At 49.6% G+C, this 22684-nt stretch overlaps 1 protein-coding gene across 2 annotated transcripts in view; it reads right to left on the bottom strand.

The window, feature by feature from the left end:
- Nucleotides 1–1554: 1554 nt before the first annotated feature.
- Nucleotides 1555–22684, bottom strand: part of ME3 (malic enzyme 3) — a 128464-nt gene continuing 107334 nt past the window's right edge. For both annotated transcript variants that reach the window (XM_074572502.1, XM_074572501.1), the window contains 8 exons: nucleotides 18925–19034; nucleotides 7296–7393; nucleotides 6033–6146; nucleotides 5277–5382; nucleotides 4534–4676; nucleotides 3188–3361; nucleotides 2654–2752; nucleotides 1555–1831 (listed from right to left, as the gene is read on the bottom strand). In XM_074572502.1, the coding sequence (XP_074428603.1) occupies nucleotides 1670–1831; nucleotides 2654–2752; nucleotides 3188–3361; nucleotides 4534–4676; nucleotides 5277–5382; nucleotides 6033–6146; nucleotides 7296–7393; nucleotides 18925–19034 (1006 nt within the window). In that variant the 3' untranslated portion in view covers nucleotides 1555–1669. The remainder of the gene's footprint in view (nucleotides 1832–2653; nucleotides 2753–3187; nucleotides 3362–4533; nucleotides 4677–5276; nucleotides 5383–6032; nucleotides 6147–7295; nucleotides 7394–18924; nucleotides 19035–22684) is intronic.

Raw genomic sequence — 22684 nt, forward strand, 5'->3', positions numbered from 1 at the left:
GGAGACCGTGTCAAACGCCTTGCTTAAGTCAAGGTAGACCACATCTACCGCCCTCCCCTCATTTGTCCATCCAGTCATGCCATCATAGAAGGCTATCAGATTAGTCAGACATGATTTCCCCTTGGTGAATCCATGTTGAGTACTTCTGATTGATAGCTTTCTTTTCCTCCACATGCCTTGAGATGACGCCCAGAATGAGCTGTTCCATCATCTTTCCAGGGATGGAGGTGAGGCTGACCAGCATGTAGTTCCCCGGCTCCTCCTTCTTGCCTTTTTTGAAGACTGGAGTGACACTGGCTTTCCTCCAGTCCTCAGGCACCTCGCCTGTTCTCCAGGGCCTTTCAAAGATGATGGAGAGGGACCCAGCAATGACTTCCGCCAGCTCCCTCAGCACTCTCGGGTGCATCCCATCAGGGCCCATGGACTTGTGAATATCTAATTGATCCCTCACTTGATCCTCCTCAACCCAAGGGAAGTCTTCTTCTTTCCCCGTTACTTCCCCCAAAGCCTGGGACTCCTGAGGGTCAGGCTGAGCAGTAAAGACCGAACAAAGAAGGCATTCAGTAACTCCGCCTTCTCTGCATCCTCCATCCCCATGGCTCCTGTCTCATTCAACAGTGGGCCCACAATTTCTCTGGTCTTCCTTTTGCTTCCAATATACTTGTAGAAGCCCTTCCTGTTGAGCTTGACATCCCTGGCCAGGTTTAATGCCAAGGCGGCCTTGGCTTTCCTTGTTTCATCCCTGCACACTCTGGTGGCGTTCCTGTAATCCTCCCAAGGGGTCAGTCCCTTCTTCCACTTAATGTAAACTTCCTTCTTCCACTTGAGCTTTTTCAGAAGCTCCCTGCTCAACCATGCAGGTCTCCTGCGTCCCTTGGCTGATTTCTTTCTCTTAGGGATGCACCGATCCTGAGCTTGGAGGAAGTGGTCTTTGAATACCAACCAGCTCTCTTGAGCCCCTTTGCCTTCCAGAGCCCTAGCCCACGGGATCTCTCCAAGCAGTTTCTTGAAGAGGTCAAAGTTAGCCCTCCTGAAATCTAAGGCTGTAATTTTACTTCTTGTTGTTGTTTTGTGCGTGGTACCCATGATCCTGAACTCTATCATTCCATGATCACTACAACCTAGGGTGCCCCCAACCTTAATGTCCTCCACCAGTGTGCCCAAGCGTGCACCTCTCCCAGGGCAATGCACACACTCCTCATCGCATCCACAGAGCCACGGGCAACGTGTGGCTGCCGTATGTGAGGGATGATCACGCACACAGCTGCCACCATGGAAGAGGGGCCACCATGGACTTGCGAGCTTCCTGCAGGCATTCCCACTAATAACGGGACTCTTTCCTTCTACGGTGGCCAAGGCAGCTTCTCCCGAGGCAGCTGAGCTGAGAGCCGGGCAGTGTGTTAAGCAAGCAGCAATATGCAGTGCCGACTGACTGGGATGGGCTGCAGCCATAGTCTGTCTCCCTCCCCGGAGTACTGACTGCCCAGCTTGGACTCTGTTTTATTTCCTACTGACACGCCTCCCCGGAGAAAAAGCAGCAGCAAGTAAAAGAACTACTTGGATTCATTTACTTTTATCATTCTGCAAGCCTGGAGGTGCATTTATATCAGCAGTGATATGAACCACGGGAACTGATGGAAAAAAATGAGAAAACAGTTCTCCCAAAAACTTATACATCTTGTGTTTGCATGGCTGCGGGGGGCCACCTGTAATTATCAATAACAAACGAATCGTAATCAGGACTGTAAACGAGCTGTTTCACAAAGGCTTCCTTGTCTGCTGGCTCGGGGTACCAAGAAGCAAGACCATGCTTGTAGGCCCAGTCAACAATCTGCAAAAGGATAAGCAAAACAAGCTGATGAAACAACGCTGGCACGTTATGAAGTTGAAACCAGCTGCAGTTTGGCCTTGGCTGTATTTTTGCTCTTTCCTCAAAACTGTGCCCTTTTTTGCTCTTTTCTCTTTGTGCAGTTCCTTGAGTCAGCTGCACTTCATCCCTTGCGTGAGGGAATGCAAGCTGCCCGCAGCTACCGGCTGCTTCGAAACGCACACCCCTGCCCTGGCAAAATGGTTGGAGTGTGCAATTAAGGAGGAAGAGCAGAGTTTTAACCACCTCCGCCCACACCCTTGAACTCCTCAGCTACACTGTGCACCCGTCAGGAACTCCCAGCAGGCCAATGTGATCCTCAGTGGGAGTCCCCTGAACGGGAATGACAAATTTGATGCATACAGGGCCTCAGTCCCCCAGTCGGACAACAAGCGCAGATCTGCAATAGTATTTAGGTACTTAGGCCCCTATCGAATACAGGAGGAGAGGTTCCAAAACAGCGATCTGGAACCTCAAATATTTTGGCACTTTGCGTCATGTTTGAATTTGACCCTAAACCTGATGTTTTGAAGTGCTGAGCGCTCACAGCTCCAAGCACTAGAGCAGAGCTTTGTGAGCTGTGAGGCACCCAGAATCAGAGGGTATTTTTCACATTTGGGCTTTAATGATGGGGGAAATCAAAGCAGCGATTCTGGCTGGAAGGATTCCTGAGAATCATTGCTTTAGGCTGTAGAAAAAGTTGAATTAAAACCTCACAAAGCAAGAATGATGCCAAGGCAATTCTGCCCTCCCTACCACGGGAAGCGGCAATAAATGAGTACTCACTTTCACAGCGATTTTGAGAGACACCTCTCTGATGCTGTGCAAGGGGGGATAGAGTCTTCCTTCTGCAAGGTTCTGCTCTGTCACCTCGGCAGCAATGGACTAGAAAGAAGAGAAAGGCAGTTTACAGAGGCGGTCTCAAGCACGTACCACATTCACTAGCGTTACACGATACGTGCCTGATACCTCAGCAGCGGCGGAGACGGGACTAGTTAGTTCTTAATGGGAACTGCTGAACTGTTCAAAATACGCGTGTGTCTACATTTCATTACAGACTTAAAACTAGAGCCAGAATGATGGAAGTGCTGTGCCAGGGCAGCATTTCTGAAGAATGAGGGGAATTCTGTCATGGGTCCTGCACCTCTGGAGGTGCAATGGAAGCGTGAGCTTTCCCTGACACTGGGAAAGGCTTTGCTGAGACGGTGCCATTTCCACTCGGTGCATTGCCCCAGGCCAGGTTCTTGAAAACACCTGAAGTAGGTGCATGTGCCTCTTAACAATCTTTTTAAAAACATTAGTTAAATGCCAGTTGGAAACCTCTGCTGTGATGAGGAAGATATCGTCAGAGATGTGCCGGACTCCGCAGGCGATGACTCCCAGTGCCACTCCTGGGAAGACGTAGGCGTTGTTTCCCTGGCCAGGGAAGAAGGTCTGTCCATTGGGCAGGGTTACCTTTGAGAATGGACTCCCGCTTGCAAATATTCCCCGTCCCTGATAAGAAAGAGAGAAAGAGAGAGAGGGGCCTTCAGATTCAGAAGACACATCTTACATTTCTGCTGCTTGCCATGATCTGCGCTCAGGGGACTCTGGTGACCAAGTGGACAAATCTCCAGCTGGTCAGTGAGCAGGATCTCCACCAGAGCCATCTCCAGTTGATAATTCTGGAGGGCGTGGTCCCCAGAGCCATGGAGAGGGCGATGGACAGGGCCACTGAGCACCGAGAGGGTGTTTGCACTGCCCAACTGCACGTGCTCTGAACTTGGTGAGAAGGAGTCTCTCTTCCTCTCTGTCAACCATCTATTGCGCATGAAGAGGGACTCGTGGGGTGAAGGTCTGGGGGCTGTGTGATTGCCCTAGCCAGCAGCAGGTGAGGGGGAGGCAAAGAGGAGAGTGAGACAAGGCCTCCTCTCTCAGCCCAAGCCAATCCCCATGACAATAATTCTTCAGTGACATTTGAGCCTGATTTGGGTGATGAAACTGTTACACAAACAACTAGGGTGGCAAAACACAGGGAGAGTAACCTGGGAGGATGGGACACCTCCGACAGCTGTGGGTGAAGGAGCCACGTGCTTTCCTTAGAGGATCACAAAGTAATTCAGGCTGGCAGGGACCCAAACTCCTGCTCACAGCAAGGCCAGCTATGAAATCAGACCAGGTTGCTCAGGGCTTTATCCAGCCTGGTCTTGAAAATCATAGAATCACAGAATCATAGGGCTGGAAGGGACCTCTGGAGATCATCTAGTCCAACCCCCTGCCAGAGCAGGGTCACCCACAGCAGGTGGCACAGGAACGCGTCCAGGTGGGTTTGGAATGTCTCCAGAGACGGAGACTCCACCACCTCTCTGGGCAGCCTGTGCCAGGGCTCTGCCACCCTCAAAGTAAAGAAGTTCCTCCTCATGTTGAGGTGGAACTTCCTATGCTCAAGTTCCTGTGCTCAAATCTGCAAGGACAGAGACTGCACGAGCAGTCTGGGCCCCTGTTCCACCTTCTGACTCTCCTCACAGCATGCAAGCTTTTTCTTTATGACCAGCTTAAACCTCTTTTGTTTCAACTTATGCCCGCTGTCACTTGTCTGCCCACCATGCACCACTGTGGTTTCCTTGGTACAGCCATGGCCACGGCGTACCCAGAGCACCCGGCTTCCCCGCGCTGAGCTCCAGTACCTCGGTGAGGCGGTAGCACTGCTCCGCTGTGCACTCCGCTTTACTGGTGGGGTTGCTCAGGGCAAACACGATGGGCCTCTCATTGAAGGCTGCCATGTCCTTCAAAATCTTCTCAGTGAAAGCCCCTGCAATGGCTGCGACACCTAAAACACCAACAGCAGAGTGAGGTGGTGCTTTCCGACGGTCTGACTTCAGTGCATTGGGCTGATCCTTCTTGAATGCCTCTAGCGGTAAATGAACTGTGGGAGGGAACAGGATCCATCTCTGGAGATACAGGTGGGAATGTTTCGTTTTCACATTATGGCAAGATTAAAAGCCTGTCTCAAAATAAAGCCCTCTGCTCCTCTGGGCAGAGTGGGGATCAGCGTTTAGGCAGCCTGACTGCGGCAATTCACCTCCCAAAGGCTCAGCACTTCTCCCGAAGACCTGCCCGAGCTGCCTGTTGTCATCCTCGTCCTGCCCAGCCTGGCAGGGCCACGTTCGCTGCCGAAAGCTCCAGGTCCTGCCTCCCGCAGCACCTCCCTCTGCAGCCCTGTCTGGAGGGCTCCTACAGCTCCAAAAGAGAGGAAGCCTGTGCCCCACGGGAGAAGAGGAAAGGACGTGGAGAACTCGACTGACAAAACAGGGGTAAAAAAAGCTCATTTCATTTTCACTGGGAGAACAAAAGGAGGCCCTGGAAAAGAAGACAGAAACTCTCCTAAGAACTGAATTGACGTGAAAAGGTTGTGCTAAGGGAACTCTACCTATAATTGCTGTAGGCTTCACTTTCTGCACAACCTCTTCCAGTGTGTTCACACTGGGGTGGTCCTGGGCAAACATTTCTTTCTCATGGTTCAGGTGGCTCCTGCCCTGTGAGGAAAAAGGAGGAGTCAAACTTGCGGTGGAGACATAACGTAGTAACTCATCAGTTCATTTCACCTCTTGGCCCTCTTCCTAAACCAGATTCCTCAGAGGAGGACCTCAACATCAACCTGTCAGGCATTGAGCTGTTGGTGTAACGTCATGGTGGGGCTGGTCTCTGCTCCTTTCACTCTCCAAAATACATCGATTGTGTGGAGGCAGCATTTGGCTGCCAGGGCAGAGAAGTTGTACATGTAGCGCAAGTCTCCTCAAGTCTGAGGAGGGAGAAGGGCAGAGGTCCTGAGGACCGAGGGAGAGGAGAGTAGAGCTGGGCCTGGCTGGATCACCAAGCAGGGCCCCATGTTGCTGTTGTAATACCCCACATGACATGCAAGACTTCCAGCACTGCTTGAGACCGTGGCCAGCACTGCATCCTACCACTTTAGAGGCCCAGCCCAGAGCGTTGCCTTTAGGGCAGCCAGTGCTGCTGGCACACTGTTGTCACCAGGAGACCTAGTCCTCTGAAAGCAGGAACAGCTCTGCTGACACCAACGGAACGCCAGGGCTGAGCAGGGCTCCGAGGCATCTGCCTGCTCTGGCCTCTTCTAGCTTGCAGGAGGTGGCCGAGGACTCCGGCTCAGCTCTGGAGACAAATTTACCTTCACAATCAGTCCCTTGGAGTCCACCATCCAAATTTTTTTGATGGCATCCTCTCGTGAAATTCCTTCCTTTTCCATGGCCATGAGGATGAGATGAGCTATGCCCATTGCAGCCTGGAACACATTATATAAACACTTCATTGGGGTACCATCATCTTTTTTTTGGGGGGGAAGACTTTAAATGAGAGATCTTAAAAAAACAGAGTTTAAGAGAGACAGACAGAGGCTGTCTCTGTCATTTAAACCAGCTGCTGCAGGGGAGGAAGAGGGGCAGACACGGAACAAACATTGGTGACAATGACAGTTCAGAGGAACAAAAAGCGAAGCAGGACTGCTGCATCTGAAGTGAAGCCAAGAGGAAAGTCCTCTTCTCCCACTCCTGCCTGAAGAAGCAGCCCTGGGCACGCTGAGTGTTAGTGGTCCTACAGCTGTGCATGGCCCTCCTGCCCAGATGGGGACCAACGAGGCGGGACGGTCTCTGTGACACAGCACAGACATGTCTGTCAGGAGGGGTGAAGGAGAAGCAGCAATCTTTGCTTCATGAAGGACAGACAAACAGTGAGTAACAGACCTAGCCCAAAGTCCCACAGGCAGGCACGAGCTGAGCCAGGACCTGGACCATATGGACTTCAGTCCATAGTCCAGCCTTTAGAAACTTTTTCTTCCCCCTCTCTCTTTGAACGAGGCATAGAATCATAGAATCACAGAATGGTTTGGGTTGGAAGGGACCTTAAAGATCATCAAGTTCCAACCCCCTGCCCTGGGCAGGGACACCTCCCACCAGCCCAGGCTGCTCCAAGCCCCATCTTTACATCTTACAAACTACCTGACTTCTGCCATGGGGGCAATATGACCGACTCCAGAAAGCGAGGTTACGTTCTTACAGTTCTTTAAGTCTGGGTCCTTTCGACTCTATTGCTAAAGAGGCTCTGGTCTACCCTAAATACCAGCCCTAAGGACTCGCACCAGCCTCCTCAACGTTCCTGCAGCACCCTGCCTCCTAAGGGACTCCCCTCAAGGAACTTAAAGCCCCACTGACACATGGGCAGCCTCGCAGCACCCAGGAAGTCTGCCCAGGACTCATGGGCCAAGAAGTCACTGAAAGATTGTTGGCAACTGTGGGGCCCACTCCTGCCCAACGACAAGAAACCTGCTTCTGTGCTTTGTTTTCATGAAGTTTTGCAGGAAGTTTCATAGTTGACTTTTGTCTCTCTAAATTTGAATTTAGATCATATTGAGGAACAAACTCAAGAACATTCCTACCTCTCCAGCTCCCTGGAAAACAAACTTATGGTCAGCGAGCTTGTTCTTTGTGATCCTTAAGGCTGCAAAGATGCCAGCGACCGCAACGGACGCGGTGCCTGAAAAGAGAGAAACACCATCAGATGGTCACCCTGGATTGTCTACCCTAACGATATGCTGTTAGAAACCCTGTGGTGGGAACCATTCTCTTAGATCATAGAATCATAGGGTTGCAAGGGCCCTCTGGAGATCATCTAGTCCAACCCCCTGCCAGAGCAGGGTCACCTAGAGCAAGCTGCACAGGAATGTGTCCAGACGGATTTTGGATGTCTCCAGAGACGGAGACTCCACCACCTCTCTGGGCAGCCTGTGCCAGGGCTCTGCCACCCTCACAGCAAAGAAGTTCCTCCTCATGTTGAGGTGGAACTTCCTATGCTCAAGTTTGTGCCCGTTACCTCTTGTCCTGTCCCCGGGCACCACTGAAAAGAGCCTGGCCCCGTCCTCCTGACACCCACCCTTGAAGTATTTATAAGCGTTGATAAGGTCCCCCCTCAGCCGTCTTTTTTCCAGACTGAAGAGACCCAAATCCCTCAGCCTTCCTTCATAACAGAGGTGTTCCAGTCCCCTCAGCATCTTGGTAGCCCTTTGCTGTCCCCTCTCCAGCAGTTCCCTGTCCCTCTTGAACCGGGGAGCCCAGAACTGGACACAGCACTCCAGGTGTGGCCTCACCAGGGCAGAGTAGAGGGGGAGGATGACCTCCCTCCACCTGCTGGCCACACTCTTCTTGATGCACCCCAGGATGCCATTGGCCTTTTTGGCCACAAGGGCACATTGCTGGCTCATGGGCATCCTGTTGTCCACCAGGACTCCCAGGTCTCTTTCAGCTGAGCTGCTCTCCAGCAGGATAGCTGAAAGAGACCTGGGAGTCCTGGTGGATCCTGGTGATCCTGTCCCTGAAGGATCAGAGTGCCTTTCCTACTCTGAAATATTAATCCTCAGAAGATCCCTGCAAGCAGAACATCAATTTCCCTCTATATAGACTCAAAGGGCTGCCAAATCCTAGAACGTGAGAAGAAGCTAATATCTAGCTCCCAAGGGTTTAAGACGCTATGTGACTTGTCTAAGGTCACAGAAGACATCTGTAGCAGAGCAGTGGTCTGATCTTGGTCACCCTTGTCACAAAATGCTCTGTGATCGTGGAATTACCATTCTGTTCTCCTCATTTATCTTCATATCCCAGCACCACCTTCTCTTTTTTCACTCTGATACTCTAATACCCTGACTCAGAGCTGTCATGCCTCACTGCCAAGCATTACGGAGTCATTGAGAACATGAGATGGTCCCAGAGAAAAAAAATCAGTATATGGAGAGCAGAGCCTTGCTGTTACAGCCACCGTGATATGTACACCTTTCCATCCACCAAGGGAGGCAGTTTCCCAGGTTGAATAAACCTACCTTCACCCCACATCAATCACATAAAGTGTTCATCTAATGTCCTATCCCAGGTGAAAGAACACAGTGGGAAGAAATTAAGCAAGGCACGGACTAATGAGGATTCAGGCACTGGTGGTATCTCAGGTCACCTGGGCAAGCTGGACACAAGTGTAAAAGGTGAGCTAGGAATGAAGGAGGCAATTTTAGCATAGAATATCTGAAATTGGAAGGCACCCATAAAGATCATTGAGTCCATTAGTTTTATTCCTCATCATTTTAAAGGATACCACTTCGGATGTGCTCAAGCTCTGATGATGGTCTCTCCATTCTCATCTTCAGAAGCTTTGAGAGAAACCAGGGAGTCTACAAGTAACAAGTCCTGAGTGGGTGGTCATGGGTGGGGCGGACAACGAATCCTTTTAGGCTAATAAACCCGATTTCACCAAATTCCCAGCATCTCCTATTTTCCTGCCCATTTAGAGAGCCAGTGCCTTGGGGTTTCAATCAGCCAGTGCTTCAGTGAGACCCTTTGCATGGTCCTTAGGGCCTGGGGTGCTGCTGGGCATCAGCAAACATTCTGGCTGGGAAAGGAAAGCAGCTCATGAGCAAAGCGTGACCATGAGCAGGGAAACCAGCAGATGGTGCTGCCTCATCTATCAAGGACCGAGAAAATAAACTCGGCTTTACCTGCTGCTTTTCCTTAGTGCAAAAGCCAGAGCTAAACTAGAAATCACAGAATCGTAGAATCTTCAGGGCTGGAAAGGACCTTTGAGATCATCGAGTGCAACCATACACACACCAAAAAAACCCCACCAACCCCCAAAAAACCCCCCACAAACAACCAACCTACAATCTCTGCCACTAGAGCATGCAATCTAGCAGTATATCATGGTTCCCAGTCTACCGGTATATCACGGCCTCGGGGAATGATTTACTCTCTCATTATTTCCATGCAAGCAGAAAACCCAGCGGCAGCACAGTTACTCTGGCAGAGCAGTAACTTTTATTGACATGGCTTATTTTGCTTAGGGAACCTATATGAGCTACTCTGACAAAGAAAATCTTTACTGGCCAGACTGCAAAGGAGTGGGGAGAGCCCAGGGTCCCACAGCTGTCAGCGATGCCAAGCTTGTGACATGCAGTAGAGCACGAACACCGGCGCACACACTCACACGCTATCATCTGCCAGGCCAACCTTGCACAGAAATCCCCCCGATGGCCGTGTGGGTGGGAGTGGGGAACTGACCAGAGGAAACAAATCCCAAAGTGGAACAACTACAGTGCAACAGTGTGTCAGGTCACAGCATTAGCAGCAAAAGATGCCTGGAAAGTATTTAAAAGGAAGAAATGTAACTGGAGAAATATCTTGTTTCTCTTGGTCCTGACCCAGGCGAAATGGCTTTATACCCTGTGATGGTCCAGAAGTCTGAGGGGACAAATGCTGGTCTCTGCAAACCCATTTAGATGGAAAACGCTCGTGGGACGTTCAGCAGAGGGACTCGAGGTCTTTTAGATGTTAGGAGCGGGGATTCGAGAAGCGGGGCGCACGGAAAGGAAGGGTGCGGGGATTCAGTCTGCGTGCGCTCCGCTGAGCGGAGACCTGTGGGACTGGGTGTGCCGTTACTCATCCCCCGGCGCTTGCGCTGCAGCTCTGACAAACAGCAGGACTCTGCCGTTCCTAACCCTCCTCCTCTCCCTCCAATGTGTTTCTAATCCCTCCACCTCTCGCAAACTGCATCTCACCCCCATTACTCAACTAACAAAGTTACTGTACCTTGGCCTCAGCTCAGTATTTTTCTTTGATAATCACAATTTCTGAGCATGGAACAATAGAGCATCTCTACGGAGGAGAGTTCACAGCTGGTTCGTGTAAGGAATTGGCTAATCACTGTGCTTCAATTCCAAAAAGACCACAAAATGAGATGGGGGTGGGGGAACCCTCACCGCGAGCTGTGGCAAGAAAAAATCGCCTACCCTTCAACACGTCGGTCTATCTGTTTTCCAAAGAGATTGAACGCTGCTATTGCAGATAACTACTTCCTGAAGTAATCAGCAAGAGCCAGCTTGGCTGGTCCGTATCGGAGGTGAGATACGGAGGGGCACAGAGAGAAGAAAGGAAAATGCTTGCAAACCATCCCGTCTGTCCAAGGCTCAAAGCGAACGCTCAACACATCACAAAGTAGCAAGCAGACCTCAGGAGCCTTTCTGGGGAGCCCACAGCAACAGGACCAGCAAAGAAAAAAGGCATTTAAAAGCAAGGTACACTCAGGCCATCGCTTTAGGATTAATCTCTGACACTCAGGCACACTCAGAATACTGCAAAACATTAAGGAAACCCCCTCTGAGGCTGATTTTCCACTTGCTCTAGTGTAAGTCAGAACGAGCCCCGATAGATGTCAGTGGAGCTACACTGGAGCAGAACCGGGGGAAAAGGATCTGCTCCACAGCTTCAAGACGCTGCACGGATGGAAAAGGCTGCAGCCCAGAGGCACCCACGCCTGGGGACCTTATCCCTCCCTCAGAGCGGGGAGAGTGGACAGAGGGACGAATGGCTTTGCACATGGAGTTACGGGCACGGCTGCAACAGGGAAAGCGGTGCCCAGCGCTGATGTCAAGGCTGTACCGCGTGTGACAGGACCCGGTGGCTAAGCAGGGGACATGGCGGGAGCGGGGACCCTGCGGATGCTTGGGGCAGGAGTCCCCAGATGCTGAGAGCTGGTGCTGCCCTGTCCCCTGGCCCAGGCGGCGGCTGAGCGGGGCAGAGCATCACCTCCACGGCAAATCCTTCCGACAGCAGCAGCCACGCTGCCTGCTTCTTCATGCAATGCCCGTGTGAGTGATCCCCCCCTTCTCCACAGCACACTGGTGGAAGGCATGCCCAAATTCAGCCTGATCTTTTATTTTTCACCCTTGTCCCGCCTGCTTACGCTTCGCCCCATCAAAACCACGCCAAGATGAGGGCCTGGGGAGCAGCAAACACCAGTTTAACGGCTCCAGCAAAGGGCAGCCAAGAAAATATATCTGAATTTATGGATGCAGAGGAAGCATAGGGCTTTTCCAAATCCTGGTTCACATTAACTCCCTGCAGCAGTTCCGCCTGTTACTGGAAAGCAGAGTGGAGACTGTCCAGATCCACTCCAAATACATAATCGAAAGTCAAATACAACAAAGCTGAAGCAGAAAGCTGCCGAAGCGTTTGCAGCTCGAGGTCTTTCACCGCCTCGGCTGAGGGCTATTGTTATCCTTCCCCCAAAATGCCTCTGGAAGACATTAAGAAAATAAACCTAGAAATGGTGTGGAGCAAGTCAGTGAGAAGAGCAGTAAAACGCAAAGCACTGATACGCGGGGAAGGAACTGAATTTCTCCACTAACAGATGTAGGGACATTGGTGGTGGTATGGTGAGGAGCTGTCTGACAATGGAGATACGGAGCTCATCTTAAAGTAGATGCCCAGCGTAGGCCATCTCTAGATGCCTGTTTTTAATTCTTGCACTGTAACGTGCTCGGACTATAAAGTACGTGGCAGCGCTGGCCTACAGCATTGCCCTCACCCCTGCCAGCACTTTGCAAGAGAGCATCCCCGTCCCCATCGCAGCCCTGTGGATGCTGTTTTATACCAAGGAGCTAAGCCAGGTCAGAGCACAGCCCTGTTCTTCTCTGCATTTTGCCTCCTTAGCCTGGACTTAAAGACAGCTCAACACGGGGGTGACGTGGTCTGAAGTTGCGGCAGGGGAGGTTTAGGTTAGATATTCGGAAGAATTACTTTACTGCAGGAGTGGTCAGGCACTGGAACGGCCTGCCCAGGGAGGGGGTTGAGTCACCATCCCTAGAGGTGTTTAAGAAACGTCTAGATGTGGCACTTCAGGGCATGCTCTAGTGGCAGAGACTGTAGGTTGTTTGGTTGGACTTGAGGATCTCAAAGGTCCTTTCCAACCATGAAGATTCTGTGATTCTATGGTTCTATGACATGTGCTGTTCTTTGCTGCAAAGGAGGAGTTTGCAATGGCAGCCAGCGAACAACAGAAACAACGAACAAGAAAAGCGGGAGAGAAAAGGGGACCAAATGTTACAATCCCCAAAATGACCGAAGATATGGGGCAGATCTTTAGGGCCGTGCACCACTAAGCCCAAGAAACCGAGGCTCATTTACACCCAGGACTCCAGACTGTTCTGACCCATCTCGTTAAGCGTCAATGAGTAATTCAGAAATAAGTCTAACAGCTGGCCCTGAACTAGACAATATAGTAGCATCCAGAGAAAATGCAGGAGCGTCTTCTGCTGCAGGGCACAGCAGGTCCAAAGGGCATGGTGATGGTGACCCCCTACAGGACTGAGAACATCTCCAGACCCATCTTCAGGCCGGGTAAATCCCCACAGGGAACGCGTGCTGCTCGGGAGCCGCCTGGCAGGACATTGCCTGCTTTGTTCTGCAGCACAGGATCGTCCAGCGCTCCCTTCCTATTGTGCTTCCCCCCCTCCTTAGTTTCCTGTGATAATTACTGATGCGTTTTCCACGCCAGCTGAAACAACAAAGCAAGATACTGTACCATTTTAATCTGCTGAAATTAGTTAATGCTGAGCCAAGAACTAGCTTCGCCTGCTTCACACGGCACATGGAAACGTGCCCGCAAATTAGGCCACGTTTGCACATGACCGATTTCTAACTTGCCCATATGTTTGGAGCCGCTCAGATTTGCGGTGCTGGAGTCGGCCTGTTCCCAGCCTCAGCTGAGGTCTGGGAGCAGTGTTCCTCCAGGCTGAGACCGCTTCCTGAAGTGTCCTGGGAAGGTCAGGGAAAGGTTATCTGCTAGGATAATGAGAAAAGGTGGTTGGTGGGTCAAGACATATTTTGAGGCGCATCAGCTGTCACACATCCAACAACAAAAGGGAATCACTGCTCGAACGAGCGGGAAAAGACCCAGAGAGGTTCTGTGAAAGTGATGACCCCTGTGCATTGCCTGTGGAGGGACTATGAAAATACAAAAGGCTGAGTGTTTTTAAAGTGGTTAGTGATTTGGGATTTCCCATCTTGAAGTGCCTTGAAGAAGTCCAGTTTGCACGGTGTAGGTGTTGAGCCTGTTTTAGAAATCCTGTCTGTTCACAGTGGCTCAAACTGGCTATGGATGTAACTGAAACGTTCAGATTGGCGGTTCTTTGAGAAGCTATCAGTGTTGCACTTACATCAGGTCTACATTTAAAAGACTGTTAAAAATACCCGGAAGCAGGAGAAAGTAGGCATTTTGCTTCTGTGCACTATTCTCTCTGCCCTGTCCATAAGTGTGAAAGGCTTTTAGAATCATAGAATCATTTTATTTGGAAGAGACCTTTCAGATCATCATGTCCAACCATTAACCTGACACTGCCAAGTTACCACTAAACCGTGTCCCCCAGCACCACACCTACACGTCTTTTAAATCCCTCCAGGGATGGCGACTCCACCACTGCCCTGGGCAGCCTGTTCCAATACTTGATGACCCTTGCAGTGAAGAAACTTTTCCTAGGATCCAGTCTAAACCTCCCCTGGCACAACTTAAGGCCGTTTCCTCTCGTCCCATCGCCTGTTCCTTGGGAGAAGAGCCCGACCTCCCCCGGCTACCCCCTCCTTTCAGGGAGCTGCAGAGAGCGAGAAGGTCTCCCCTCAGCCTCCTCTTCTCCAGGCTGAACACCCCCAGCTCCCTCAGCCGCTCCTCACCAGACTTGTGCTCCAGACCCCTCACCAGCTCCGTTGCCCTTCTTTGGACACGCTCCAGCTCCTCAGTGTCCCTCCTGTAGTGAGGGGCCCAAAACTGAACAAGTGTTTGAGGTGGGGCCTCACCAGCGCCGAGTACAGGGGGACAATCACTGCCCCAGTCCTGCTGGCCACACTGTTCCTGATACAGGCCAGGATGCTGTCAGCCTTCTTGGCCACCTGGGCACACTGCTGGCTCAATTCTGTGATTGAATGACATGTTCAGATACAATTAATTAAAGAACTTATTAGAGATTTCTTCATTTTTCTGCAGTTCTGACGAAGCTCGCAGAACAACTTCTGCCGGGTAAGCAGCCTGAGCCTGAAGAATTCAGGTTTGCGATGTGAATATGGAGGGTAACACACTGATCAAACAGGAGAATTAATTTTTCATAGAAAAAATAAGGTTGGAAGAGATGCCTGGAGGTCACCTAGTCCTGTACCTGATTAAAGGAGGGTTAGCTTCAAAATTAGACTAGATTGCTTAGGGCTTTCTTGAAGGATAAAAGTCCCAAAGCTTTTCTGCACAACTTGTCCCAGTGTTCAACCACTCGCATAGTGAAGAACATTTTTGTTATGTCTGATCAGACAACTGAGCCATGATACTGAAGGATCTCTGTTGCAGCATAAAGAGTTCAGCTCAATACGCCAACTCAGCCAATTCCAACCACAGGTTGATGTGTCTCATCCCACTTTTGCGTATCCCAGGCACAAACTCCTGCTGACGTTGGTTACTCGGTGCCCATCTCTGATGGCTGTGTTGGGATTAGGCAGGCTCTTTACCACAAAGACAGTGAGGCACATGCACACAGAGCCTTAGTACCACGCTGAGAACCTTAGGTGTGCAAATCTACAGGGCTTCTGTGGACTCCTGCCTATTCAGCAGGGATTATTCAACAGACAAAGTCTATGAGACCTGATGAGGTGCATCCAACGATGCTGAAGTACGTGGCCATTGGCATTACAAAGTCAAGTGAGGGGTTGGCCTGGGTGATGTTCAGATGTCCCTTCCAAATTAACCTCTTCAGTGATTTTATTTATTTTCTTGTATGAAGCATGAAGCCAGAGATGCTTGACCCAGGGATTCACAAGACCTGACACCTTTGTAAGACTTCTCACAGAATGACAGAATCACAGAATCTTCATGGTTGGAAAGGACCCTTAAGATCATCGAGTCCAACCAAACAACCTACAATCTCTGCCACTAGAGCGTGCCCTGAAGTGCCACATCTAGACGTTTCTTAAACACCTCTAGGGATGGTGACTCAACCCCCTCCCTGGGCAGGCTGTCCCAGTGCCTGACCACTCTTGCAGTCAAGTAATTCTTCCTAATAACTAACTTAAACCTCCCCTGCCGCAACTTCAGCCCATTGCCACAACTTCAGACCATTTTCAGTTGTCTACTTTCTGTTTATGCACAGTTAAGTGGAGCCAAGTTACAGTAGGAAGAGAAAGAGCGGGATCCAAAGCATTCCCATGTCCCTCCACTTTCGTATGTGCTTTAATCGCCTGCCCTGGTACTTTACTGGGAAAAAGGAAGAATGACAATCAATTTTCTCCTGTAGAGCTGAAATTGAAGCTGTTGCCCCTTGCATGAACCCAGACGGAGCTGGGAAAGGACTGATGTCATCACCCCCACGGAGGAAGGAGAAGCGCGGCCTTAATGGGGAGCTCCCACGCGCGGGCACTGCGCGCCAGCTCCCGCTAGCTCCCCGGCTCACGGCTTTCAGAGGAAGAGCCATCGCCTCGTCCCGGTTTGTGGTACCTGGCAGGCATCCCACTCAGCATCCGCAGGCTGGCTCGAGCGGCAGGGGGTCTGAGTCATTTTAATTCTGTGGGGTTAGGATGGATTTGGCAATACGGTAATTGATGCAACCAGAAAAAAAAAGAAAAAAAAGAAAAAAAAGTCGGTGTCAATATTTAAAACTGCTTCTGTTTGTGTAGGCCCTGGGGCAGCAAGAGGGACACCTACGGGAGACGACGCAGAGCAGTCTGTACTCTCTTCCCACACCTCGTCTGTGTGTGTGTGTAGGCACATTGCAGTCAGAGCCCCACTAGCCCACGGGCCATGACTGTAAGTTAGCACAGCCCAGGCTGATCTCACTTGCACTGCTTGTGCCCAAGGTTTCTTTTTAAACCAATATACTGAAAACAATACCGGCTTTAATATGCCGGATAATTCAGGCTTCAGGAGGTCTGTTCCTGCCTGACTTGAGTGAAATGAGTCAGGCCTCCTTAAACAAGGCTGTGTATAATTCTCATTAATAATATAAAACAGAAGTTGCATTGAACTCTCCCACTTTTTTAAGTAGGCAAGTCACGAGACACCAGCACGTTAGAGAAGTGACAGCCCGAGGCAAAACCAAAGAACAGGACGGTGTAAGTGAGGAAGTGGCACTTCCTACTTTTCTCCTATCACCTGGGGATACAGAGGGCATGTCAGGGGGGGTAAACCAGACCACGCATTCCAGCTTCGATCCCATTATCTCTGACTTGACTCTAAGACAGAGTTAGCTGAGCAGATCCAAGTCATATCAGTGTCCCAAAGGTCCCCAAAACTCATTCCTGACTACGACCCTGGCTTGGAATCCCTTTTTCTTTCTGACAGTTACGTAAAAAAGCCTGAAACAGTGGCTTGCTTCCCTCGACTCATCGCTTGTCTGTGCAAAAGTTCAGTAGGATTTCTTTCCTTATCTACTACTGTGAAACCAGTGCCAGCTAGATGCTTTATTTGAGAATATAAGGGAGCTTAGTAAGAGGTAAAATACTATTGTTTTAACAGTTGGGACTCTGGGGAATTTTCAGGGGCCTCGACATCTCTTGTGCATCGTGACAGACATCTAACTGTGGAGAAGCAGACAAGGTCCATTTTATGGCAAAGCTGTTTTACAGCATCCTCCTAGATGTAGTTCGCCTCTCCGAGGGAGTCATGTAGAGGAACTCTCTGCGGCATTTAGCTACGACCTATGGCCAAAAAGACTATAAAATAGTCTTCTGCTTCCCACTCAGAATCTTCAGTTTTGCGTTAATATCCTCTTTCTCTTCTCTCTGCCTAAGAAACCATGCCAATTCACCAAGAAACCTTTCCAATTCCCTCAAGAAAACCGACATCCAGGCCAACAGATCCGCCACATCGCCTGGCCTGTTCTCCTTTCAGCTGCTGAGTCCCCTTCCACTTGCAGAGACAGCAACTAATCCAAAATAAATCTTTACATCACCAGCTCCTCATTATGGGCTTCATCTGTTCATCTCCAGAAAAGTTTGAGTTCTTGGTTCCTCCATTCAAGACTTCCATTAAAAAATGTATCTCCTTTTTCTGTGCTCCTGTCTCCACTGAAAACTTTTGTGGGTGGCAAGAATGAGTCTTCTGGTATGGGAGAATCTATCTCACCCTCTCTGAAATACCTTAAGCTCCTCTGCTTCTAAAAACCTTCTTCATGACAATGTCTTTGAGCATCACCGTGCAGCCCATCACACCAACCACATTCCCACCAGCCAGGGTCTTACTCCCTCTTGTGCCATGACAGATAGGAACAAGCTGTTAGACACACTGCCAAAGATTGCTAGATGGGTTGCAGATGCAGAAATAGTGCCGGAAAATCTGCTCACAAAAGAGTCATCATTGTGTGAAAAAGGACACTGGCATTTCTTTTAGTCTCTTTCAAGTACAAGCGAGGACAAGCCCAACTGACTGCAAATAATTAAATCAACAAACCTTGGAAACTTCTGCATGTTGCAAGCAGGACTAGACAAAAGAAGAGAAGATGAAGGGACTCACAGAAGAACTGGTTATTTGTAATCACTCGGGAAGATCCTGTCCCTGTCGGGTGGGCAAACAGCCCTTCCAATGGTTTAAAGCGAAGTCAGCACCAGACCAGGACGCCAGCAACACGCAGCTTGAATTCCTCGGCGCATGGGAGCAATTCTGCTGCCCGCTGAGCCTCACAGCGCCCGGGAGACGTGCTGGTTACAGCCCCAGCTTTGCTGCTGCCACTTCTCTTTGGCGCTGGAAGAATTATTTCAACCACTTTAGGGGAGACCACGTCTGTTCTCAGATTACCCTGGAGTTAGCATCCACGGAGAGGAAAGAAGCTGGTTTACCTTTCCCTTTGCGCGTGTAATGAGGAGGATAACAACAGAGGGACAATGCCAGGAGCAGCTAATGACCACCTGCCTCATGGAAGCCGAAAGCCTTGCACGACTGTTAAAACGTCACCATTGTTTTAGCTAAATTACAGAAAATTAATGGAACTCTCAAATTACCTTAATAATCTAAAGCACATGATCCATTTTCTCCCTTGAACAACGTTGCTGCGGCAAAAAGCTAAATTACTAAAATTATTACTTGTTTATATTTTTAAATGCTTATGTATAAACTCTAAAAGTTATCACACACCTGAGTATTGCACAATAAACAGTCTTGTGACCTTACCGCCTTTCCTCGCGAGAAGGTGAAGGTTAAATTTGCATTTCCCGAGCAGTACTTACCCTGAATATCATCATTGAATGTACAGTATCTGTTGCGGTATTTATTGAGGAGACGAAAAGCGTTAGCATTGGCGAAGTCTTCAAACTGGATCAGACAATTCATGCCGTACCTGCAAGTTAAAGGGTAATTAAAAATGGACACAAGTATTTCCACAACACAGGATGATAAATACATCTTTTAGCAGGACCATGCAGCTACAGTCTCTAGCACGGAGATAGAAGATGAGAGAAACGTGTCACAAGAACAGCCAACAGCATCACTCCCTTCCCAAGGTCCATATGCTCAGAAATGTGGAGTCTCTAAGAATAAATTGTATTAATCATCTGTCTGTTCAAGAGGCACAAGGGGCTTCTTAATATGCATACCTATATATCTATATCTATATCTACATCTACATCTACATCTACATCTACATCTACATCTCTGTCTATATCTATCTGCATCTTTGGATGGTTGGTTTGACACTTTTTCAGTGGTGTATTTACCAATGAGCTCCACGAAGTGAAGGAGATGCTCTTCTGCAATGGATATTGCAAGGGTCACGCTGCAATTCAGCCACTCTGACTGCAAAGGGAACGTCAGTGAAGGGGACACCTCCCAGTGCCCACTTCAACGGCAGGTGACCAAGAGCTGAGAAAAAAAACCTGCGTGTCGGGTCCCATGGACCCGAGCGCTTCACCGTGTGATTTCACAGCCACGTTTCCGTGCTTTGGAAACATTTCTCTCTCCACTGAGCTGCTCTGCAGGAAACCAGCACGCAACGACAGCAAGTGACCCAGAGAGTCAAAAGGCAGGAAACAATTGCAAACTTTCCATAATTATCCAGCAACATCAGGGCAAGTGCGCAATTTCTAAAAATTGGGTAACACTCGGACTCCGTATCTATACACTTTCAGCACTTTGTATGACTCCAGGCTGCATTAAAGCTTTGCTAATAAAATCTAAAAGGGCCACAAGTCTCTCACACAAATGTGACGGGGCGGTGGGAGAAGCTCAGGGAAGGAGTAACGCAGCTATTAGCAGCCTCTGGGCTGCAGGCAGGCGAGGGGGCTCTGAGCGGCTGCCCCGTGTTAGTCCTGAGCCCCTCTGGGACCCAAGGCAGGGCGGAGGCAGCATCGCCTTCCCCCCCCCGTTCAGGCTTTCCCCCTCTAAAGCAGGGACACCCCTGCTTTAAACTCGAAATCGATACTGGATAAAACATGCTGCACCTGAGAACTGTGGCTCTTGTCATGAAAAGCTCTTTTCACGGCACTCGCAGTGCTCTCCTGGGACGGCCTCGAACTTTTTATTGTTATTATTTTCCATTTCAGGTATGCCTGTCAGCAAGGAGACAATGACAAGCGCATGCATTGTGCTCCTTTATTTGTCCGTCATGAGAAACTCCAGCTTCACAAAACCCTCCGGTCTCAAAAAGGGAAAGGGTTTGGCTCTTACACTTGCTCCACATTCTCTGTGCTTGCTGTTAGAAAAGGACCACGATGATTTTAGAGCTGCGTGTGACTCTTTTGGATACAAAAAGCTCCGATTCAATTCAATGCCTCACTCCAGTTCAATCTCCCACCGTCCTACTAAGCTTAGTATTTGCAAAACAATATTAATATTTGCAAAAATTTCAACGAAAAGTTAGGTGCATGGACTCTTTGTTGAATCATGGACACAGAAGCTGTGGAAACTTTTCGATGGGTTCTGCAATGCGGTGTCATCCCCAGAGGGAAGGGTCACTGCTCCTGTCACCAAAGAACGGGGCACGTCCCTGTTGCAGAGCTGCGTGTGCAGGCGTCCCTGACCGCGTACGGCACAGCTCCGTGCCCGAACGTGGTGCTGCTTCCTTTCTCCTGGGCACCTTTCGGCTCTCTTCAGCTTCTCCTCTGGTGACGTTGGGAACGGATGTGGCACACCTGCAAGGGCGGACATGCCACGGTGGGTGGTTTTCTTCCTGGCTAATCACAGAATCACAGAATGGTTTGGGTTGGAAGGGACCTTAAAGCCCAGCCAGTGCCACCCCCTGCCCTGGGCAGGGACACCTCCCACCAGCCCAGGCTGCTCCCAGCCCCGTCCAGCCTGGCCTTGAACCCCTCCAGGGATGGGGCAGCCACAGCTTCTCCGGGCATCATCGATTTATCTTATTCCCAGTCCCCGCCGTATGTGTTCCCCATATCTCTCCTGAAAGAGAATACATCCCAGAGGGGTTAAAAACTGCTTTCAACATTAGTCTGTTTTTATTGTGTGCCACGTGACAGCTCCTACTTGATGAAGTACGCTTACTCCCCACTCGTCAATGTCCGAGCCCGGTGAGCCCTCCCTAGCTAGGCAGGTGCCACCATGGCTGCTCACACTGGCCACAAAGGCAGCAACTTCTTGTCTCGTTTACTGCGCCGAAAGGAGCAACAAAAGAGCCCTGTGCAGTATCCCGGCTGTTCTTGCACCACAACTCTCACCCTGGGTATGGAGACTTAGGCATGGATTTTCCAGGGGAGCAACAGGCTTTGAAATTCAGCAGGATCCAGATGCTCAGGTGGGGAAATTCCACCTTGCCACACTTCAGGGGGAAAAAAGCCCTAGAAGAGGGACTGCAAATCTGCTCCCATTGTGACTGCGAACAGGACAAATTCTTTCCCGTACCCTGTATGACAGGCCACGTTACATGGCTCAACAGCAACTGGAGTCTATGGAAATTTTCCATTTGTTTTTATAAGATCCTCTTAAATTGTCCCCAGTGTGCTGCTAACTACAAGTCACAGCAAGTGTCTGAGGGACAGACTGCTTCGGCGCTTTAAGCCTCCCCACTGCAGATTCTGGCCACTAGCAAGGAGACATCCAGTATCAAAATTTCCTCTGAAATGCTGAGCAACGCTCTGAAAAGCAGTAGATGAAGATTCCCAAGTCTCTTTCTCTCCGTAAAGTCTTGGAAGTCAAAATGAACGTTGTAGATATCCAAGGAATTTGTGCAAATAAACAACACAAAAACTGTGAAAATCAGTTTTCTGATGGACGATCCTCTTATCCATCGCTTGAATGTGTGAGGAAAATATGGCTAAGAGGGAGATGACACACCATGCAGAACATCTGCGAACATCTCACAGCAAAGAATTAGCAAATCTTTAAGCAACTCCAGTTGCTATAGAGACCATTTCTCTAACACCACTCTTATTATTTATTTGTATCACCGAGGAAGTTCCATTACCGACTTGCTTAATAAAACCAGTGATCTCAGCCAGCGTTAATGTGTGTGTGACCAGCTCTCCAAAGAGCATGAGGGTAGGTGGGGGGGTTTCTCTGGCTACAGACTCCAATTTGCAAAAGCATTAACCTGAACGTTTTTTTTTTCCTCTTTTGAGCCCAGAATTCTTTCCCCACTTCACATTCTGTGTCTGCAGCATAAGGCAGTGCACAATCACTTCTATTTTTGTCTTTGATCATTTTTTATTAAGCAGAGCACAAGGAAGGCGTGGTGGCCCATAAACGCTCCATTTCTCTTCCTGCCCCTCGGTACGACAGGACAGTGCTGGAATGCAAACTCTTTTCACCAAGCTATTTTTCTGAAGATTTGGTTTTTTCTCAGCAATATGCCCACTGAGCTTTCTCAAGCGTGAACCACATTTTTGAGCCTACGCGAGCCTTTGCAAAATGTGAGAACTAAAGTTTTCATTAATAAAGACCACAAATTGGTCATGGCAAGACCCTAAGACTGGATGCTTTAAATGGAAGAAGCAAGTATTTCAGACTCACAGTTAAAGAGGGGAGTCTCGGGATGATGAT

The sequence above is a fragment of the Larus michahellis genome, chromosome 1 (genome assembly GCF_964199755.1).
Source record: "Larus michahellis chromosome 1, bLarMic1.1, whole genome shotgun sequence".
Lineage (NCBI taxonomy): Eukaryota > Metazoa > Chordata > Aves > Charadriiformes > Laridae > Larus > Larus michahellis.